This window comes from Tachyglossus aculeatus, chromosome 6 (assembly GCF_015852505.1).
Source record: "Tachyglossus aculeatus isolate mTacAcu1 chromosome 6, mTacAcu1.pri, whole genome shotgun sequence".
Classification (NCBI taxonomy): Eukaryota; Metazoa; Chordata; class Mammalia; order Monotremata; family Tachyglossidae; genus Tachyglossus; species Tachyglossus aculeatus.
In genome coordinates, this window is record NC_052071.1 from 4,350,611 (window position 1) to 4,372,573 (window position 21,963).

General features: G+C 54.2%; 2 protein-coding genes across 7 annotated transcripts in view; one reads left to right on the forward strand and one right to left on the reverse strand.

Moving 5' to 3' along the window:
• Positions 1 to 4,994, reverse strand: part of PDZD11 (PDZ domain containing 11) — a 52,687-nt gene extending 47,693 nt beyond the window's left edge. For all 5 annotated transcript variants that reach the window (XM_038748388.1, XM_038748386.1, XM_038748385.1 and 2 more), the window contains exons 1-2: positions 4,946 to 4,994; positions 739 to 877 (exon numbers count right to left, since the gene is read on the reverse strand). In XM_038748388.1, coding sequence (XP_038604316.1) covers positions 739 to 831 — 93 coding nt within the window. In that variant the 5' untranslated portion in view covers positions 832 to 877; positions 4,946 to 4,994. The remainder of the gene's footprint in view (positions 1 to 738; positions 878 to 4,945) is intronic.
• A 348-nt stretch (positions 4,995 to 5,342) lies between these two features.
• Positions 5,343 to 21,963, forward strand: part of KIF4A (kinesin family member 4A) — a 75,375-nt gene continuing 58,754 nt past the window's right edge. For both annotated transcript variants that reach the window (XR_005451586.1, XM_038747981.1), the window contains exons 1-7: positions 5,343 to 5,465; positions 7,641 to 7,755; positions 8,875 to 9,065; positions 13,341 to 13,433; positions 18,264 to 18,430; positions 21,103 to 21,197; positions 21,291 to 21,407. Coding sequence is in view for 1 of the 2 variants with exons in the window: in XM_038747981.1 (XP_038603909.1) it covers positions 5,343 to 5,465; positions 7,641 to 7,755; positions 8,875 to 9,065; positions 13,341 to 13,433; positions 18,264 to 18,430; positions 21,103 to 21,197; positions 21,291 to 21,407 (901 nt within the window). In the remaining variant the exon portion in view is untranslated. The remainder of the gene's footprint in view (positions 5,466 to 7,640; positions 7,756 to 8,874; positions 9,066 to 13,340; positions 13,434 to 18,263; positions 18,431 to 21,102; positions 21,198 to 21,290; positions 21,408 to 21,963) is intronic.

Genomic DNA, 21,963 nt, shown 5'->3' on the forward strand with positions numbered 1-21,963 from the left:
TACAGTGTTCTGCACGGAATAAACACTCAATAAATACTACCGATTGGCTGATTGGAATGGGGAGAGACGGGAGGCAGGGAGGTCAGCGAGGAGGCTGATGCGGGAGTCAAGGCGGGAGAGGAGACGTGCTGGGATCGGCCCGGATGGAGAGGAAAGGACGGACCGTGGCCATGTCGCGAAGGTGGGACCGACGGGATTTGGTGACGGACTGAATGCGTGGGCTGAATGAGAGCGAGGAGTCGAGGCCGAGGTTCCGGGATTGGGAGACGGGAAGGACGGTGGTGCCGTCTACAGCGGTGGGAAAGTCAGGGGGCGGATGGGGTTTGGGTGGGCCGTGTTTTGGATGTGTTAAGCTCGGGCTAGTAGACATGATCGCTGCCCTCAAGGAGTGACAGTCCACTGCGGGTGGAGCGCTGGAGACGGTAAGTTTACCGCGGGCAGGGAATGTGTTTACCAACTCCGTTCTGCCATCCTCGTCCAAGCGCTTATACTGTGCTCTGCACATGGTACGTGCTCCATAAATGCCACCGACTGAAGGCACGATAAAGTAGGCAGAAGCGATCCCTGCCCTCGAGGAGCCCGGGGCTTCTCGTGTGCGTGCATCGTACTTAACAATCGGGAGAGTGGGAGCATAGTAGACAGGATCCCCGTCCCCAAGGAGCTTCCGGTCCAGCACAGGGGGTCCTCGGGCAGAGGCGGGGGTAGGGGGCGAGGGTGGGGGGGCTGACTGGCACCCACCTCGTGGGGAGGGATCCAGGCGGGGGGGTTCTCGTAGGGCGGCAGGAAGACCACGGGGTAGTCGTCGTAGGGGGGGCGGCCGTCCATCTCCATCGGGACCGGAGGCTCTGGGTGGACTGGGCCCCCGGGGCTTCTTACACTGGAGAACAGAAGGAGGAATTACGGACCGGACCGCAGGGATGGAGGGCCAGGGGGACCGGGGGATGGGGTCAGGGAGAGAAGGGGATGGGAGGAGGGGAGGGAAGAAGAGAGTAAAAGTGTGAGGAGAAGGGGAAGAGGAGAAGAGGAGGGGGAGAAGTGAACAGGGAGGGGAAAGTGTGAGGAGAAGAGGAGGGAGGCGAAGGAGGGGAAGAGGATGAGAAGGGGAAGAGGGAGAGGAGAGGGTGAGGGGAAAGTGTGAGGAAGGTGAGGAGAAGAGGGAGGGGAAAACGTGAGGAGAAAGGGAAGAGGGAGGGGAGAGTGTGAGGAGAAGGAGGAGAGTGTGAACGGAAGGGGAAGAGGGAGAGGAGAATAATAATAATGATGGCATTTGTTAAGTGCTTACTATGTGCCAAGCACTGATGAAAGGGTGAGGGGAAGGGGGAGAGGAGAGTGTGAGGGGAAGGGGAGAGGGTGAGGAGAAGGAGGGGAAAATGTGAGGGGAAGAGGGAGGAGAAAGTGTGAGGAGAAGAGGGAGGGGAGGGTGTGAGGGGGAGAGGAGAAGAAGGAAGGGAAAGGGTGAGAGCGAGGAGAAGAGGATGAGGAGAAGACGGAGGGGAAAAGGTGAGAGGAAGGGGGGAAGAGGAAGGGGAGAGTGTGAGGGGAAGGGAAGAGGGAGGGAAGATGGGGGAAAGGGTGAGGAGGAGAAGATGGGGGAGGGAGGGTGAGGAGGAGAAGAGGAAGGGGGAAGGGGAGGAGGAGAAGACAGGGGAAAGGGTGAGGGGAAGGGGAAGAGGAGAAGACGGAGGGGAAAGGGTGAGGGGAGAAGGGGAGAGGAGGGTGAGGAGAAGGGGAAGAGGGAGAGAGGAGGGAGAGGGTGAGGAGAAGAGGGAGAGGAAAGGGCGAGGAGAAGGGGAAGAGGGGAGGAGAAGAGGAAAGTGAGGGGATGAGGAGGAGAGGAGAAGGGGAGGAGGGAGGGGAAAGGATGAGGGGAAGAGGATGAGGGAGGGGAGAAGAGCGATGGGAAAGTGTGAGGGGGAGAGGGAGGGAAAGGTTGAAGGGAAGAGAAGACAGAGGGGAAAGGGTAAGGGGAGAAGGGGAGAGGAAAGTGTGAGGAGAAGGGGAGAGAAGAGGGTGCGGAGAAGGGGAGAGGAAAGTGTGAGAAGAGGGAGAGAGGAGGGATAGGGTGAGGAGAAGAGGGAGAGGAAAGTGAGGAGAAGGGGAAGAGGGAGGGGAGAAGAGGGAGAGGAAAGTGGGGATGAGGAGGAGAGGAGAAGGGGAAGAGGGAGAGGAGGGAGGGGAAAAGATGAGGGGAAGAGGATGAGGGAGGGGAAAGTGAGGGGATGAGGAGGAGAGGGGAAGAGGGAGAGAAGGAGTGGGTGAGGAGAAAGGGATGGGGAGAGGAAAGGGTGAGGAGAAGAGGGAGGGGAAAGGGTGAGAGGAAGGGGGAGAAGGGGAGAGGAGAGTGTGAGGAGAAGGGGAAGGGGGAGGAGAAGAGGGAGAGGAAAGTGTGAGGGGAAGAGGGAGAGGGTTAGGAGAAAAGGGAGGGGAAAGTGTGAGGAGAAGGGGAGAAGAGGGAGGGGAAAGTGAGGGGATGAGGAGGAGAAGGGGAAGAGGGAAGAAGGGATACAGGAGAGGATAAGGGGAGGGAGAGAGGAAAGTGTGAGGGGAAGAGGGAGGGGAAAGGGTGAGGGGATGAGGAGGAGAAGGGGAAGAGGGAAGAAGGGATAAAGGAGAGGAGAAGGGGAGGGGGAGAGGAAAGTGTGAGGGGAAGAGGGAGGGGAAAGGATGAGGGGATGAGGAGGGGAAGAGGGAAGAAGGGATAAAGGAGGATAGAAGGAGAGGGTGAGGAGAAGGGGAGGGGGAGAAGAAAGTGTGGAGGGAAGAAGGGATGAGGGGAGGGGGAGAGGAAAGTGCGAGGGGAAGGGGAAGAAGAGATAAAGGAGAGGGGAGGGGGAGAGGAAAGTGTGAGGGGAAAACGGAGGGGAAAGGGTGAGGAGATGAAAAGGGAAGAAGGGATAAAGAAGGATAGAAGGAGAGGGTGAGGGGGAGAGGAAAATGTGAAGGGAAGAGGGAGGGAAAAATGTGAGGGGAGGGGGAAGAAGGGATAAAGGAGAGGAGGGGGAGGGGGAGAGGGAGAGGAAAGTGTGAGGGGAAAACGGAGGGGAAAGGGTGAGGGGATGAGGAGGGGAAGAGGGAAGAAGGGATAAACGAGGATAGAAGGGGGGGAGAGGAAAGTGTGAGGGGAAAACGGAGGGGAAAGGGTGAGGAGATGAAGAGGGAAGAAGGGATAAAGAAGGATAGCAGGAGAGGGTGAGGGGGAGAGGAAAGTGTGAGGGGAGGGGGAAGACGGGATAGAGGGGAGGGGGAGAGGAAAGTGTGAGGGGAAAACGGAGGGGAAAGGATGAGGGGATGAGGAGGGGAAGAGGGAAGAAGGGATAAACGAGGATAGAAGGAGGGGGAGAGGAAAGTGTGAGGGGAAAACGGAGGGGAAAGGGTGAGGGGATGAGGAGGGGAAGAAGGGATAAAGAAGGATAGAAGGAGAGGGTGAGGGGGAGAGGAAAGTGTGAGGGGAAGAGAGAGGGGAAAGTGTGAGGGGAGGGGGAAGACGGGATAGAGGGGAGGGGGAGAGGAAAGTGTGAGGGGAAAACGGAGGGGAAAGGGTGAGGGGATGAGGAGGGAAGAAGGGATAAAGAAGGATAGAATGAGAGGGTGAGGGGGAGAGGAAAGTGTGAGGGGAAGAGAAAGGGGAAAGTGTGAGCGGAGGGGGAAGAAGGCATAGAGGAGAGGGGAGGGGGAGAGGAAAGTGTGAGGGGAAAACGGAGGGGAAAGGGTGAGGGGATGAGCAGGGAAGAAGGGATAAAGAAGGATAGAAGGAGGGGGAGAGGAAAGTGTGAGGGGAAAACGGAGGGGAAAGGGTGAGGGGATGAGGAGGGAAGAAGGGATAAAGAAGGATAGAAGGAGGGGGAGAGGAAAGTGTGAGGGGAAAACGGAGGGGAAAGTGTGAGGGGATGAGGAGGGGAAGAGAGAAGAAGGGATAAAGCAGGATAGAAGGAGGGGGAGAGGAAAGTGTGAGGGGAAAACGGAGGGGAAAGGGTGAGGGGATGAGGAGGGGAAGAGGGAAGAAGGGATAAAGGAGGATAGAAGGAGGGGAGAGGAAAGTGTGAGGGGAAAACGGAGGGGAAAGGGTGAGGGGATGAGGAGGGGAAGAGGGAAGAAGGGCTAAAGGAGGGGAGGGGGAGGGGGAGAGGAAAGTGTGAGGGGAAAACGGAGGGGAAAGGGTGAGGGGATGAGGAGGGGAAGAGGGAAGAAGGGATAGGGGAGAGGGAGAGGAAAGTGTGAGGGGAAAACGGAGGGAAAAAGATGAGGGGATGAGGAGGGGAAGAGGGAAGAAGGGCTAAAGGAGGGGAGAGGGGAGGGGAAGAGGAAAAGTGTGAGGGGAAAACGGAGGGGAAAGGGTGAGGAGATGAGGAGGGGAAGAGGGAAGAAGGGCTAAAGGAGGGGAGAGGGGAGGGGGAGAGGAAGGTGTGAGGGGAAAACGGAGGGGAAAGGGTGAGGGGATGAGGAGGGGAAGAGGGAAGAAGGGATAGGGGAGGGGAAGAGGAAAAGTGTGACGGGAAAACGGAGGGGAAAGGGTGAGGGGATGAGGAGGGGAAGAGGGAAGAAGGGCTAAAGGAGGGGAGAGGGGAGGGGGAGAGGAAAGTGTGAGGGGAAAATGGAGGGGAAAGGGTGAGGGGATGAGGAGGGGAAGAGGGAAGAAGGGATAGAGGAGGGGAGAGGGGAGGGGAAGAGGAAAAGTGTGAGGGGAAAACGGAGGGGAAAGGGTGAGGAGATGAGGAGGAGAAGAGGGAAGAAGGGATAGAGGAGAAGAGAGAGGGAGAGGAAAGTGTGAGGGGAAAACGGAGGGGAAAGGATGAGGGGTTGAGGAGGGGAAGAGGGAAGAAGGGATAAAGGAGAGGAGAAGGGGAGGGGGAGAGGAAAGTGTGAGGGGAAAACGGAGGGGAAAGGATGGGGGGATGAGGAGGGGAAGAAGGGCTAAAGGAGGCTAGGGGGTGGGAGGCCGCTGTACCTCAGCAGCGCTGCCCTTGTGCCCCTGTGGCCCCTGTGCCCCCGGCCCGGCCCGGCCCAGCCCCTCCTCCTCCTGAGGTAGCTGGCAGTGACTGACAGGGCAGCAGCGGCAGCAGCAGCCGGAAGCGGAAGTGGAGGGGCGCGCGGGCCCGCCCTGCGCGCGCCCGCCCGCCCTCCCGGGCCGCGGCGCCTGCGTGCTCGCCCCCGGCGGCGTGCGGAGCGTGCGCGTGTGGGTCGCGCGCGCCCGTGAGCGTGCGGGCGGGGATTGGCTGTGGCCGCCGCCGGGGCCCGTTTGAAAGTTGGCGGTTACTGCGGCGGGGCCGCCGACGGACCGGCTGCCGGCTGACCTCCGACCCCGGACCCCGCCCCCCCCCCTCAGGGCCCCCCCGCTCCCCGCCATGGGCAAGGAGGACGACAAGGGCATCCCGGTGCGGGTGGCCCTGCGCTGCCGGCCGCTGGTGCCCAAGGAGCTGGCCGAGGGCTGCCAGGCCTGCCTGGCCTTCGTGCCCGGGGAGCCCCAGGTCAGGCAACGCCCCCCAACACCCTCACCCTCTAACCGACCTACATTCCCCCTCCTCACCCCATTGTTCTCTCCTCACACCATCTCTCTCTCTCTCTCTCCTCACCCCGTCTCTCTTTCTCTCCTCATCCCGTCTCTCTCTCTCCTCACCCCGTCTCTCTCTCCCCTCAGCCCGTCTCTCTCTCTCTCTCCTCACCCCGTCTCTCTCTCTCTCTCTCTCTCCTCACCCCGTCTCTCTCTCTCTCCTCACCCCTTCCCTCCCCCCTCACCCCGTCTCTCTCTCCCCTCAGCCCGTCTCTCTCTCCCTCTCCTCACCCCGTCTCTCTCTCCTCACCCCGTCCCCCCTCTCTCTTTCTCTCCTCACCCCATCTCTCTCCTCACCCCGTCTCTCTCTCTCTCTCTTCACCCATCTCTCTCTCTCCTCACCCATCTCTCTCTCTCTCTCCCTCCTCACCTGGTCTCTCTCTCTCTCTCTCTCTCTCTCTCTTTCTCTCTTTCTCCTTCCTCACCCATCTCTCTCTCTCTCCCCTCACCCCGTCTCTCTCTCTCCCCACCCCGTCTTTCTCTCTCTCTCTCTCTCTCTCTCTCTCTCTCTCTCTCTCTCTCTCTCTCCTCACCCCGTCTCTCGCCCCTCACCCCGTCTCTCTCTCTCTCTCTCTCTCTCTCTCTCTCTCTCTCTCCCCTCAGCCCGTCTCTCTCTCTCTCTCTTTTCTCTCTCTCTCTCTCTCTCTCTCTCTCCTCACCCCGTCTCTCTCTCCTCACCCTGTCTCTCTCCCCTCACCCCGTCTCTCGCCCCTCACCCCATCTCTTTCCCCTCACCCCATCTCTCCCCTCACCCCATCTCTCTCTCCTCACTCTCTCTCTCTCTCCCCTCACCCCGTCTCTCTCTCCTCACCCCGTCTCTCTCTCCCCTCACCCCGTCTCTCTCTCCTCACCCCGTCTCTCTCTCTCTCCTCACCCCGTCTCTCTCCTCACCCCGTCTCTCTCCTCACACCGTCTCTCTCTCCTCACCCTGTCTCTCTCTCTCTCCCCTCACCCCGTCTTTCTCTCTCTCCCCCCTCACCCCGTCTCTCGCCCCTCACCCCGTCTCTCTCTCTCTCTCTCGCCCCTCACCCCGTCTCTCTCTCTCTCTCTCTCTCTCTCTCTCTCTCCTCAGCCCATCTCTCTCTTCTCACCCCGTCTCTCTCTCTCTCTGTCTCCCCTCACCCCGTCTCTGTCTCCCCTCACCCCGTCTCTCTCTCCTCACCCCATCTCTCTGTCCTCACCCCATCTCTCTCTCCTCACCCCATCTCTCTGTCCTCACCCCGTCTCTCTGTCCTCACCCCGTCTCTCTGTCCTCACCCCGTCTTTCTGTCCTCACCCCGTCTCTCTGTCCTCACCCCATCTCTCTGTCCTCACCCCGTCTCTCTGTCCTCACCCCATCTCTCTGTCCTCACCCCGTCTCTCTCCCCTCACCCCGTCTCTCTCCCCTCACCCCGTCTCTCTCCCCTCACCCCGTCTCTCTCCCCTCACCCCGTCTCTCTCTCCCCTCACCCCGTCTCTCTCACCCCTCACCCCGTCTCTCTCACCCCTCACCCCGTCTCTCTCTCTCTCTCTCTCTCTCTCCCTCTCTCTCTCTCTCCTCACCCCATCTCTCTCTCCTCACCCCATCTTTCTCTCTCTCTCCTCACCCCGTCTCTCTCTCTCTCCCCACCCCGTCTCTCTCTCTCTCTCTCTCTCTCCCCCCTCACCCCGTCTGTCTCTCCTCACCCCGTCTGTCTCTCCTCACCTCATCTCCCTCTCTTCACCTCGTCTCCTCTCTCTTTTCCCCCTTCACCCCATCTCTCCCCCCTCACCCCATCTCTCCCTCTCTCCCCTCACCCCATCTCTCTCTCTCACCCCCTCACGCCCCCCTCATCCCATCCCCCCCAAAACAAGCTCCCTTACCCCATCCACACCTCCTCCCGGAACACGCCACTCGCCCCCATTCTTTGCCTCCCCCTTCTCAGGAGATGCCTCCTCTTTCACGCTTCCCATTGGACCAAGTGCTGGGGAGAGGGCAGTAGAACAATAAAGTTGCCCCCCTCCGCCCATCCCGAGGGGACACCCCCCCCCCCCCCCCCCCCCCCCCCCCGTCTCTGCCCACCCAGCTGACGGCTGGTCTCCTATCTGTCCGCCTCCCTCCCTCTCTCCCCAGGTGGTCGTGGGCACGGACAAGTCCTTCACGTATGACTTCGTCTTCGACCCCACAACGGAACAGGAGGAAGTGTTCACCAGCGCCGTGGCCCCCCTCGTCCGAGGCGTCTTCAAGGGTGAGGAGCCCGGCCCGCCCCTCGTAGAAACCACTCCAACCGATCCCGGCTCCACCGGGTGACCCTGGCCGAGTCACTTCGCTTCTCTGGGCCTCGGATCCCCCGTCTCTCCAATCATCATCATCATCATCATCAATCGTATTTATTGAGCGCTCACTGTGTGCAGAGCACTGCACTAAGCGCTTGGGAAGTCCAAGTCGGCAACATCTAGAGACGGTCCCTACCCAACAGTGGGCTCACAGTCTAAAAGGGGGAGGCAGAGAACAAAACCAAACACACTAACAGAATAAAATGATAGATATGTGTCAAATGGGGATGGATCGGGTGGGACACGGCCTCCGGCCCACGTGGGCTTCGCGGCCCCAATCCCCATTCGACAGACGAGGTCACCGAGGCCCAGAGGAGTGAAGCGACTCGCCCACGGCGCCGGGATTAGAACCCACGACCCTCTGACCCCAGGCCCGGGATCTACCTGCCCCGCTGCTTCTCAGGGCTGCGGGGCGGATATCAGACATCCAGAGGATGCGAGAGGGAGCCGGGGATGGGGGGGGAATGTAGTAGTAGGGGACTGTAGTAGGAGATCAGTGAGTTGAGGTAAGAGGGCGTGAACTGACTGAACGCTTTAAACCGGAGGAAAAAGAGACCCAGAGGAGGATACTGAGGCCTAGAGAAATTAAGTTACTTGCCCAAGGTCCCACGGCGGGCAAGTGGCGGATCCGCGTGGCTCAGTGGAAGGAGCCCGGCCTTTGGAGTCAGAGGTCATGGGCTCAAATCCCGGCTCCGCCAGCTGTGTGACTTTGGGCAAGTCACTTCACTTCCCTGGGCCTCAGTTCCCTCGTCTGTAGAACGGGGATTAAAACTGTGAGCCCCATGTGGGATGACCTGATCGCCTTGTAACCTCCCCAGTGCTTAGAACAGTGCTTTGCACATAGTAAGTGCTTAACAAATTTCTAGACTGTGAGCCCACTGTTGGGTAGGGTCTGTATATGTTGCCAACTTGTACTCCCCAAGCGCTTAGTACAGTGCTCTGCATACAGTAAGCGCTCAATAAATACGATTGAATGAATGAATGAATGTGGGCCCTCCTCACCCCGGGCACGGGGGCTTCCGTCCCCACAGGGTACAATGCCACCGTCCTGGCGTACGGGCAGACGGGATCCGGGAAGACGTACTCGATGGGCGGCGCGTACACCGCGGACCAGGAGCGCGAGCCCTCGGTGGGAGTCATCCCCCGGGTCATCCAGCTTCTCTTCCGAGAGATCGAGAGGAGGGCGGACACCGACTTCACCACCAAAGTGTCTTACTTGGAGGTAAAACCCGGGCCGCCGAGTTGAGGGAGCTTCTCCACGAGGAGGGGGGGCACCCGGTTCACCCGGAAAGCGTCGCGGGGGTAAAATCCGGGCCGTCGCGTTGAGAGATTTCCCGGCCGGAGGGCGGGCGCTGAATTCGCCGGGAAGGTGTCTTACTTCGAGGTAAGACTTTCAGACTGTGAGCCCACTGTTGGGTAGGGACTGTCTCTATATGTTACCAATTTGTACTTCCCAAGCGCTTAGTACAGTGCTCTGCGCATAGTGAGCGCTCAATAAGTACGATTGATGATGATGATTGATTGATGATGATGATGATGAGGTAAAAGCTTGGCTGTGGAGCCTAGAGAGTTTCCTGGTGAACGCGGAATCCATCCTCCTTTCCGAAAGCATCCCCCTCCCTTAAGTAAGCGCTTAATAAATGCCATTATTATTATTATTATTATTATTATTATTATTATTATTATTATTACCTGCTCCGCCAATTGTCAGCTGTGTGTCTTTGGGCAAGTTACTTAACTTCTCTGTGCCTCAGTTCCCTCATCTGTAAAATGGGGGTGACGACTGTGAGCCCCCCCATGGGACACCCTGATCACCTTGTAACCTCCCCAGCGCTTAGAACAGTGCTTTGCACATAGTAAGCGCTTAATAAATGCCATCAGTATTATTATTATTATTATTGTTACCTGCTCCGCCATTCGTCAGCTGTGTGACTTTGGGCAAGTTACTTAACTTTTCTGTGCCTCAGTTCCCTCATCTGTAAAATGGGGGTGACGACTGTGAGCCCCCCTCCATGGGACACCCTGATTGCCTTGTAACCTCCCCAGTGCTTAGAACAGTGCTTTGCACATAGTAAGCACTTAATAAATGCCATTATTATTATTATTATTGTTACCTGCTCCGCCAATTGTCAGCTGTGTGACTTTGGGCAAGTCACTTAACTTCTCTGGGCCTCAGTTCCCTCATCTGTAAAATGGGGGTGAACACTGGAGCTCCCATGGGGCAACCTGATCACCTTGTATCGTTCCCAGTGCTTAGAACAGTGCTTTGCACATAGTAAGCACTTAATAAATGCCAACATTATTATTATTATTATTATTATTACCTGCTCTGCCAGTTGTCAGCTGTGTGACTTTGCGCAAGTCACTTAACATCTCTGGGCCTCAGTTTCCTCATCTGCAAAATGGGGGTGAAGACTGGAGCTCCCATGGGGCAACCTGATCACTTCGTATCCTCCCCAGCGCTTAGAACAGTGCTTTGCACATAGTAAGCACGTAATAAATGCCAACATTATTATTATTATTATTATTATTATTACCTGCTCCGCTAATTGTCAGCTGTGTGACTTTGGGCAAGTCACTTAACTTCTCTGGGCCTCAGTTCCCTCATCTTTAAAATGGGGATGAAGACTGCGAGCCCCCATGGGGCAACCTGATCACCTTGTAACCTCCCCAGCACTTAGAACAGTGCTTTGCACATAGTAAGCACTTAATAAATGCTGCTATTATTATTATTATTGTTGCCAGCTTGTACTTCCCAACCGCTTAGTACAGTGCTCTGCACACAGTAAGCGCTCAATAAATACGATTGATTGATGATTACCTATATAAATTTCAGCTATATACTATTATTCAGCTATTATTATTATATTATTATTATTATATTATATAATATAATATATTATATTATATAGAGAGGAGCAGCGTGGCTCAGTGGGGAAGAGCCCGGGCTTTGGAGTCAGAGGTCATGGGTTCGAATCCCGGCTCTGCCACATGTCTGCTGTGTGACCTTGGGCAAGCCACTTAACTTCTCTGAGCCTCAGTTCCCTCATCTGTAAAATGGGGATTAAGACTGTGAGCCCCATGTGGGACAACTCGATCACCTTGTATCCACCCCCAGCGCTTAGAACAGTGCTCTGCACATAGTAAGCGCTTAACAAATGCCATCATTATTATTATTATTATTATATTATATTATTTTATTTTTTTTTTAACCTATATAAATTGCAGCTATATCCAAATGTGCTGTGGGGCTGGGAGGGAGGATAAAGACGGGGAGCGAGTCGGGGCGACGCAGAAAGGAGGGGGAGAAGCGGGCTTCCTGGAGGAGATGGGCCTTCAATAAGGTGTTGAAGTGGAAGAGAGCGTTATCATAATTATTGCCCGCCCTTTTCCCCCTCGGCCCCAACTGTGAGCTCATTATGGGAAGGGAATGCGTCTATTTGTTGTTATACAGTGCTCTCCCAAGCGCTTAGTACAGTACTTTGCACCCAGGAAGTGCTCAATAAATCCGATTGACTGACCGGTACTTACTCTGTATCAAACATTGTTCCAAGACCTGGGGTAAAATCCAATCCCTGTCTCCCGTGGGGCTCACACTCTGAGGGAGAGCAGGTGTGTCATCCCTAAGGTCGGTCGTATTTATTGGGCGTTTACTGTGTGCAAAGCACTGTACTGAGCACTTCAGAGGACAGTAGGACAACGACAGCAGCATGGCTTAGTGGAAAGAGCCCGGGCTTTGGAGTCTGCCAACTGCCAGCTGTGTGACTTTGGGCAAGTCACTTAACCTCTCTGTGCCCCAGTGACCTCATCTGGAGAATGGGGATTAAGACCGTGAGCCCCCCGCGGGACAGCCTGATCACCTTGTAAGCTCCCCAGCGCTTAGAACAGTGCTTTGCACATAGTAAGCGCTTAACAAATGCCATCATTATTATTATTATTAGCAGCGAGCGTACATTCCAGACAGGCAATAGAAGCCCGGGCTTTGGAGTCCGAGGTCGTGGGTTCAAATTCTGGCTCTGTCACTTGTCGGCTGTGTGACTTTGGGCAAGTCACTTAACCTCTCTGTGCCTCAGTTACCTCTTCTGGAAAATGGGGATTAAGACCATGAACCCTCTGCGGAACAGCCTGATCACCTTGTAACCTCCCCAGCGCTTATAACAGTGCTTTGCACATAGTAAGCGCTTAATAAATGCTATCATCATCATTATTATTATTATTATTGTTAACAACGAGCGTACATTCCAGACAGGCAATAGAAGCCCGGGCTTTGGAGTCCGAGGTCATGGGTTCAAATCCCGGCTCCGCCACTCGTCAGCTTGCCCCAAAGGGGCAAGTCACTTCACTGGGCCTCAGTTCCCTCATCTGTCAATTGGGGCTGAAGACCGTGAGCCCCCCGTGGGACAACCTGATCACCTTGTTACCTCCCCAGCGCTTAGAACAGTGCTAGGCACATAGTAAGTGCTTAATCAATCAATCAATCAATTGTATTTATTGAGCACTCACTGTGTGCAGAGCACTGTACTAAGCGCTTGGGAAGTACAAGTTGGCAACATATACAGTCCCTACCCAACAGTGGGCTCACAGTCTAAAAGGGGGAGACAGAGAATAAAACCAAACATACTAACAAAATAAAATAGAATAGATATGTAAAAGTAGAGAAGCAGCGTGGCTCAGAGGGAAGAGCCCGGGCTTTGGAGTCAGAGGTCAGGGGTTCAAATCCCGGCTCCACCAATTGTCAGCTGTGTGACTTTGGGCAAGTCACTTCACTTCTCTGGGCCTCAGTTCCCTCACCTGGAAAATGGGGATGAAGACTGTGAGCCCCTCAAGGGACAACCTGATCACCTTGTAACCTCCCCAGCGCTTAGAACAGTGCTTGGCACATAGTAAGCGCTTAATAAATCCCACCATTATTATTATTATTAAAGTAAAATAAATAGATGAATAAATATGCACAAATATATATACAGGCTTAAATGCCTTTATAAAAAATTTAATAAATTACGGATGTGGATATGAGCGCTTTGGGGCTGGGGGCGAGGGGGATGAATAAAGATGCGAAACCAAGCGCCTGAGCGATGGAGAAGGGAGCGGGAGAGGAGGGAGTGTTCAGTTTGAGGACGCCCCAGCCAGGAGGAGATCAATCAATCGTATTTCGTATTTCGTCTCGAGATGCGAGACGGTAGAGAGGGAGAGAGAGCGGGCTGGAGAAGGAGATTCGGGAATCGTCCGCGTAGAGGCGGGAGTCGAAGCCGTGGGAGCGGAGGGAGACGGAGGAGGGAAGGGGAGCCGGGACTGAGCCCCGCGGGACCCCCACGGTCGGGGGGTGGGAGGCCGAGGAGGCGTCCAACACGTCAGCGTCGACAGCCACCGTCCCTGCCCAGAAGGAGCAGATTTCTAGATTTCTAGATTTCTCCCCTCACGCGTCTTTCCGGGGGCCGGGGCTCGTTGCTTGGCGACTTTTTTTAAATTTTGCTCATCCCACTCCCGTTCGCCGCAGATCTACAACGAAGAGATCCTGGACCTGCTGTGCCCGGCTCGTGATAAGTCGTCCCAGATCAACATCCGCGAAGACCCGAAACAAGGCATCAAGGTGCGGCCGTGCGTATGTGTGTGAAAGAGAGAGAGACACACACACACACACACACACACACACACATCATCATCATCATCAATCGTATTTATTGAGCGCCTACTCTGTGCAGAGCACTGTACTAAGCGCTTGGGAAGTACAAATTGGCAACAGGTAGAGACAGTCCCTACCCAACAGTGGGCTCACAGTCTAAAAGGGGGAGACGTCTCTCTGAAAATGGAGGCCCTGTGGAGAACGAGAGGAAGGGCATTAATAATAATAATAATAATGGCATTTATTAAGCGCTTACTATGTGCCATGCACTGTTTTAAGCACTGGGGAGGTTACAAGGTGATCGTGTTATCATATGTATACATTAGTGTACACGATGATGATGGCATTTATTAAGCGCTTACTATGTGCAAAGCACTGTTCTAAGCGCTGGGGAGGTTACAAGGTGATCAGGTTGTCCCACGGGGGGCTTACAGTCTTAATCCCCATTTTACAGATGGGGTAACTGAGGCACAGAGAAGTTAAGTGACTTGCCCAAAGTCACACAGCTGACAATTGGCGGAGCTGGGATTTGAACCCCTGACCTCTGACTCGAAAGCCCGGGCCTTTTCCACTAAGCCACGCTGCTTCTCATATTAATATTAATACATATTAATGAATACTAATGATAATGGGTAATAATAATAATGATGGCATTTGTTAAGCGCTTACTATGTGCCAAGCACTGTTTTAAGCATTGGGAAGGTTACAAGGTGATCATGTTATCCTGTGTATACATTAGTGTACATATTAATAAATACTAATGATAATGGGTAATAATAATAATGATGGCATTTGTTAAGCGCTTACTATGTGCCAAGCACTGTTTTAAGCGCTGGGGAGGTTACAAGGTGATCGTGTTATCATATGTATACACTAGTGTACATATTAATAAATACTAATGATAATGGGTAATAATAATAATGATGGCATTTGTTAAGCGCTTACTATGTGCCAAGCACTGTTTTAAGCACTGGGGAGGTTACAAGGTGATCGTGTTATCCTATGTATACATTAGTGTACGTATTAATAAATACTAATGATAATGGGTAATAATACTAATGATGGCATTTGTTAAGCGCTTACTATGTGCCAAGCACTGTTTTAAACACTGGGGAGGTTACAAGGTGATCATGTTATCATATGTACATATTAGTGTACATATTAATAAATGCTAATAATAATGGGTAATAATAATAACAGTGATGGCATTTGTTAAGCACTTACTATGTGCCAAGCACTGTTTTAAGCACTGGGGAGGTTACAGGGTGATCATGTTATCATATGTATACATTAGTGTACATATTAATAAATGCTAATAATAATGGGTAATAATAACAGTGATGGCGTTTGTTAAGCGCTTACTATGTGCCAAGCACTGTTTTAAGCACGGGGGAGGTTACAAGGTGATCAGGTTATCATATGTATACATTAGTGTACATATTAATAAATACTAATGATAATGGTTAATAATAATGATGGCATTTGTTAAGCACTTACTATGTGCCAAGCACTGTTCTAAGCGCTGGGGAGGTTACAAGGTGATCATGTTATCATATGTTTATATTAGTGTACATATTAATAAATGCTAATAATAATGGTAATAATAACAGTGATGGCATTTGTTAAGCGCTTACTATGTGCCAAGCACTGTTTTAAGCACTGGGGAGGTTACAAGGTGATCATATTATCATATGTACATATTAGTGTACATATTAATAAATACTAATGATAATGGGTAATAATAATACTGATGGCATTTGTTAAGCGCTTACTATGTGCCAAGCACTGTTTAAGCACTGGGGAGGTTACAAGGTGATCATGTTATCGTATGTATATATTAGTGTACATATTAATAAATGCTAATAATAATGGGTAATAATAATAATAAAAAGAAAATATAAGAAGAAGAAGAAAAAAAGAGGGGGTCAGGGTTCCGGACTCGATATTAGAATAATAATAGTGGTATTTAGGCACTCACTATGTGCCAGGCACTGCACTAAGTGCTGGGATGGATACAAGGTAATTGGGTCTGACATAGTCCCCGTCCCACATGGGGCTCGCAATCTTAATCCCCATTTGACAGACGAGGGAACCGAGGCCCAGAGGTGTGAGGTAACTCGCCCAAGGTCACACAGCAGACAGGCAGCGGAGCAGGAATTAGAACCCAGGACCTTCTGATTCCCAGGCCCGGGCTCTACCCACTAGACTATCCTCTAATGATAATAGGACAGTACAGGGCACATAGTAAGTGCTTAATAAATACCGTTTGGAAGGAAAAAAAGACGGGTGCTTGGCACATGGGAAGCGCATAACAAATACCACTTTCAATCTGCCTCGAATTACCTTTGAATTTGCCCCAGCGCTCAGTACAGCGCTTGGCACATAGGAAGCACTTAACAAACACCACCCTGAATTGCCTCGAATTACCTTTGAATTCCCCCCAGCGCTTAGTACAGTGCTTGGCACATGGGAAGCGCATAAGAAATACCACTTTCCATCTGCCTCGAATTACCTTTGAATCCGCCCCAGCGCTTAGTACGGCGCTCGGCACAGAGGAAGCACTTAACGAACACCACCCTGAATTGCCTCAAATTACCTTTGAATCCCCCCCAGTGCTTAGTACAGCGCTTGGCGCATGGGAAGCGCATAATAATAATAACGATCATGATAATTAATGATAATGATAATTATTATGATAGTATTATGATCATTATTATTACGATAATTATTGTTTTATAATTATAGTGCACGATCATTACATTATTATCATTATAATAATGCAATGCTATAATAATATGCATAATAATATATTGTAATATGATGATATATACATTATTATAATTATAATAATGCAATGCTATAATAATATGCATAATAATATATTGTAATATGATGATATATAATATAATAGTATAATACAATCATGATAATTATAATTATTATGATCATTATTATTATGATAACTATTAACAGCAGTGATTAATAATAATGATGGCACTGTTATTATACTTATTGATAGTAATGATTAATAATAATAATAATGATGGCATTTATTAAGCGCTTACTATGTGCAAAGCACTGTTCTAAGCGCTGGGGAGGTTACAAGCATAAGAAATACCACTTTCAATCTGCCTCGAATTACCTTTGAATCCGCCCCAGCGCTTAGTACAGCGCTCGGCACATAGGAAGCACTTAATAAACGCCACCCTGAATTGCCTCGTATTACCTTTGAATCCCCCCAGCGCTTAGTACAGCGCTTGGCACATAGTAAGCACTTAACAAACACCGCAGTTATGTACCGAACGAGTCGTCCTCTATCACCGTGGGGCCAGCGGAGAAGCGCTTAGCCCAGTGCCCGCCACGTAGTAAGCGCCTAACGAATACCACCATGATTATCGCGGCCCAGCGACAAGAGCCCGGGCTTGGGAGTCGGAGGTCATGGGTTCTAATCCCGGCTCCGCCACTCGTCTGCTGGGTGACCTTGGGCCAGTCACTTCACCTCTCTGTGCCACGGTGATCTCATCCGGAAAATGGGGATGAAGTCAGTGAGCCCCGCGTGGGACAACCTGATCACCTTGTATTCACTCATTCATTCAATCATATTTCAATCGTATTTATTGAGTGCTTACTGTGTGCAGAGCACTGTACTAAGCGCTTGTAATTCATTCAGTCGTATTTATTGAGAAGCAGCGTGGCTCAGTGGAAAGAGCCCGGGCTTTGGAGTCAGAGGTCATGGGTTCAAATCCCGGCTCCACCAGTTGTCAGCCGTGGGACTTGGGGCAAGTCACTTCACTTCTCCGAGCCTCAGTCCCCTCATCTGGAAAATGGGGATGAAGACCGTGAGCCCCCCGTGGAACAACCTGGTCACCTTGTAACCTCCCCAGCGCTTAGAACGGTGCTTGGCACATAGTAAGCGCTTAATAAATGCCGTTATTATTATTATTATTGAGCGCTTAATGTGTGCCGAGCACTGTACTAAGCGCTTGGGCGGTCCAAGTCGGCAACATCTAGAGACGGTCCCTACTTCACTCAATCGTATTTATCGAGCGCTTACTTGTGTAGAGTACTGTACTAAGCGCTTGGGCGGTCCAAGTCGGCAACATCTAGAGACGGTCCCTACTCAATCGTATTTATTGAGCGCTTACTGTGTGCAGAGCACTGTACTGAGCGCTTGGGCGGTCCAAGTCGGCAACATCTAGAGACGGTCCCTACTCAATCGTATTTATCGAGCGCTTACTGTGTGCAGAGCGCTGTACTAAGCGCTTGGGCGGTCCAAGTCGGCAACATCTAGAGACGGTCCCTACTCACTCTCACTCAGTCGTATTTATCGAGCGCTTACTGTGTGCAGAGCACTGTACTAAGCGCTTGGGAAGTACAAGTCGGCAACATACAGAGACGGTCCCTACCCCATCGCGGGCTCACAACGGGGCTCGCAGTCCAAAAGGGGAAGGCAGACGACCAAACAGCGCTTCGAACAGTGGTCGGCGCATAGTAAGCGCCTGACTTTTTAGACTGTGAGCCCACTGCTGGGTAGGGACCGTCTCTATATGTTGCCAATTTGTTCTTCCTCAGCGCTTAGTACGGTGCTCTGCACATAGTAAGCGCTCCATAAATACGATTGATGATGACGAACGCCGTCGTTATTATTCTGATAATAATATCACAGGCGCAGAAATTCTGATTCTTCTTCTTCTTATTCTTATAAGAATATTATTCTGATTATTCTGATTATTCTTCTAATAATTCTTATTATCCTGACCATTATTCTGACGGTCTCCCCGGGCCCGGCGGGAACAGATCGTGGGGCTGACGGAGAAGGCGGTGGGATCCGGGCCGGAAATGGTGCGCTGCCTGGAGCAGGGGAACACGGGCCGGACCGTGGCCTCCACGGCCATGAATTCCCAGTCGTCCCGCTCCCACGCCATCTTCACCATCTCCATCGAGCAGAGGAAGAGGAGCGACAAGTAAGCGGAGGCCGGCGCGGCCTTCTTCTCGCCCCCACTTTTATCCCCTTTCTTCATCCCGCCGTCCCAGCCCCGCACCACTTACGTCCGTGTCCTTCATTTATTTCCTTCCGTTTATCATAATCGCGGGGTCTGTTAAGCTGGACGCCGGGCGCTGTACTAAGCGCTGGGGTAGATAGAAGGAAACGTCCGTCTTCCCCCTCTAGTCCGTCGGCTCGCTGTGGGCGGGGAACGCGTCCGTTTATCGTCCTTGACTCACTGGAAAGAGCCCGGGCTTTGGAGTCAGAGGTCACGGGTTCGAATCCCGACTCGGCCACGTGTCGACTGTGTGACCCTGGGCAAGTCACTTCTCTTCTCTGAGCCTCAGTTACCTCATCTGGAAAATGGGGATTAAGACTGTGAACCCCACATGGAGACAACCTGATCACTTCGTATCCCCCCCAGCGCTTAGAACAGTGGTTTGCACATAGTAAGTGCTTAACAAATGCCAACATTATTATTATTATTATTGTTATTATTATTATTATTATTCAGTCGTATTTATTGAGCGCTTACTGTGTGCAGAGCACTGGACTAAGCGCTTGGGAAGTAGTCTGCACACAGTAAGCGCTCATTGTGTGACTCCCCCGGGGGTCTTCAACTTGGTGTGGATGATTATTTTGTGACTCCCGCCCGCCCCCCACCGATGGTCCCCTCCCCTCCCCATCCCGCCCCACCCCCGGGGGTCTTCAACTTTGGGTGGATGATTATTTTGTGACTCCCACCCCCCTCACGGGACGGCGTTGTGCCGTCGTTGCCCCGTCGTCACCTTAAGGGAAGGGGCTGGGTTGCTTTCAGTCGAGCCCGTTGTCGGGTGGGGACCGGCTCTAAACCTTGCCAGCTTGTCCTTCCCAAGCGCTTAGTCCAGTGCTCAGCACATAGTAAGCGCTCAGTAAATATGATTGAATGAATGAATGAATTAAACCGCTGTATCAAGTCCCTACTGTACTCAGGGCATTGGGCTGAGAGCTTGGGAGAGGACAATAGACCCCCATCCCTGCCCTCAAGGAGCTTCCCTCTTCCTTCCGAACACCCCCCGTGCGCCCTGTTTCCCTCCCACCCCGATCCGCCGGTGCCCAGGCCACGGGTGGCGGTAGCTGGTGAAACCTTGTCGAAGACCCCGGGTGCCCGGACTGCCTTGGGCCAGGGGGGCCGGGCAGGGGAGCGTGGCCCTGCGGCCTTCCCTGCGGCCCCACGGCCTACGGGGTCTTCCCTGTGGCCTTGTAGGACTTTCCCATGACCCCACAGCCTTCAGGATCGTCCCCATCCCCACAGCCCCACGGCCTACGGGGTCTTCCCTGTGGCCTTCTAGGACTTTCCCATGACCCCACGGCCTTCAGGATTGTCCCCATCCCCACAGCCCCACGGCTTTCTGGGTCTCCCCCGTGGCCCTCCGGGGTCTTCCCCACGACCCCATGGCCTTCTGGATGGTCCCCATCCCCATGGCCTTCGGGGTCTTCCCCACGGCCTTCTGGTCATCCCCATCCCCACAGCCCCCAAGGCCTTCTGGGTCTTCCCTGTGGCCTTCTGGGGTCTTCCCCACGACCCCACGGCCTTCTGGATCATCCCCGGCCCCACGGCCTTCGGGGTCTTCCCCATGACCCCATGGCCTTCCGAATGGACCCCATCCCCACGGCCCCACGGCCTTCTGGGGTCTTCCCCACGACCCCATGGCCTTCTGAATGGTCCCCATCCCCACAGCCCCACAGCCTTCGGAGTCTTCCCCACGACCCCACGGCCTTCTGGTCATCCCCAGCCCCACAGCCCCAAGGCCTTCTGGACCTTCCCCGTGGCCTTCTGGGGTCTTCCCCACGACCCCACGGTCTTCTGGGTCGTCCCCATCTCCACGGCCCTACGGCCTTCGGGGTCTTCCCCACGGCCTTCCAAATGGTCCCCATCTTCACGGCCCCACGACCTTCTGGGGTCTTTCCCACAGCCCCGTGGCCTTCCGGATCGTCCCCATCCCCACAGCCCCACGGCCTTCTGGGGTCTTCCCCACGACCCCACGGCCTTCTGGATGGTCCCCATCCCCACGGCCTTCGGGGTCTACCCCACGGCCTTCCGAATGGTCCCCATCCCCACGGCCTTCTGGATCGTCCCCATCCCCACGGCCTTCGGACTCTTCCCCCCGGCCTTCCGGATGGTCCCCATCCCAACAGCCCCAAGTCCTTCTGGATCGTCCCCATCCCCACGGCCTTCGGGGTCTTCCCCACGGCCTCCCGAATGGTCCCCATCCCCACGGCCCCCTGGCCTTCGGGGTCTTCGCCACGGCCTTCGGGGTCATCCCCATCCCCGCGGCCTCACGGCCTTCGGGATCGTCCCCATCCCCACAGCCCCGTGGCCATCTGGATCGTCCCCATCCCCATGGCCCCACGGCCTTCGGGATCTTCCCCACAGCCTCCGGATGGTCCCCATCCCCGTGGCCCCACGGCCTTCGGGATCGTCCCCATCCCCACGGCTTTCGGGATCTTCCCCACGGCCTCCGGATGGTCCCCATCCCCGCGGCCCCACGGCCTTGGGGATCTTCCCCACGGCCTCCCGGATGGTCCCCATCCCTACGGCCCCACGGCCTTCGGGGTCTCCCCCTCGGATGGTCCCCATCCCCCCGGCCTTCCGATTCTCTCCCGTCCCAGGAGCGGCAGCTTCTGCTCCAAGCTTCACCTGGTCGACCTGGCCGGCTCCGAGCGGCAGAAGAAGACCAAGGCGGAAGGAGACCGCCTGAAGGAAGGTGAGGGGGCGCGGCGGGGGGCACGGGGGGTGGTCTTCGGCCCCGGGACCCCCCCCCCCACCCCCGGCTGACCCGGCCTCCGCTTCCGGCCAGGGATCAACATCAACCGCGGCCTCCTGTGCCTGGGCAACGTCATCAGCGCCCTGGGCGACGACAAAAAGGGCGGCTTCGTGCCCTACCGGGATTCCAAGCTCACCCGCCTGCTGCAAGGTGAGGCCCGGCGGGGGGCTCGGGGGGCTCGGGGGGACCCGGGGGGGTCGGCGTCGTGCCCCGTCGGGACCCCAAGCCGAGCCACGGGGTGCGAGGAGAAGCGGCGTGGCCCAGCGGCCGAGGTTCTGGGTTCTAATCCCGGCTCCGCCGCTCAGCTCGGTGACGTTGGGCGTGTCACGTCACTCCTCTGGGCCTCAGTTCCCTCATCTGGAAAATGGGGAGGAAGGCGGAGCGCCACGCGGGAACGACCCGATCACCTCGTCCCCACCCCCACGCTTTGAACAGCGCTTGGCGCGTAGTAAGCGCTTAACAGACACCGCAGTTAAGACGACGTCGTACCAAACGAGTCGTCCTCCGTCATTGTGGGGGCGATGGATAATAACAATAATAATGATAATGATGGCATTTATTAAGCGCTTGCTATGTGCAAAGCACTGTTGTAAGCGCTGGGGAGGTTACAAGGTGATCAGGTTGTCCCACGGGGGGCTCACGGTTTTAATCCCCATTTTTCCAGATGAGGGAACTGAGGCCCAGAGAAGTGAAGTGACTTGCCCAA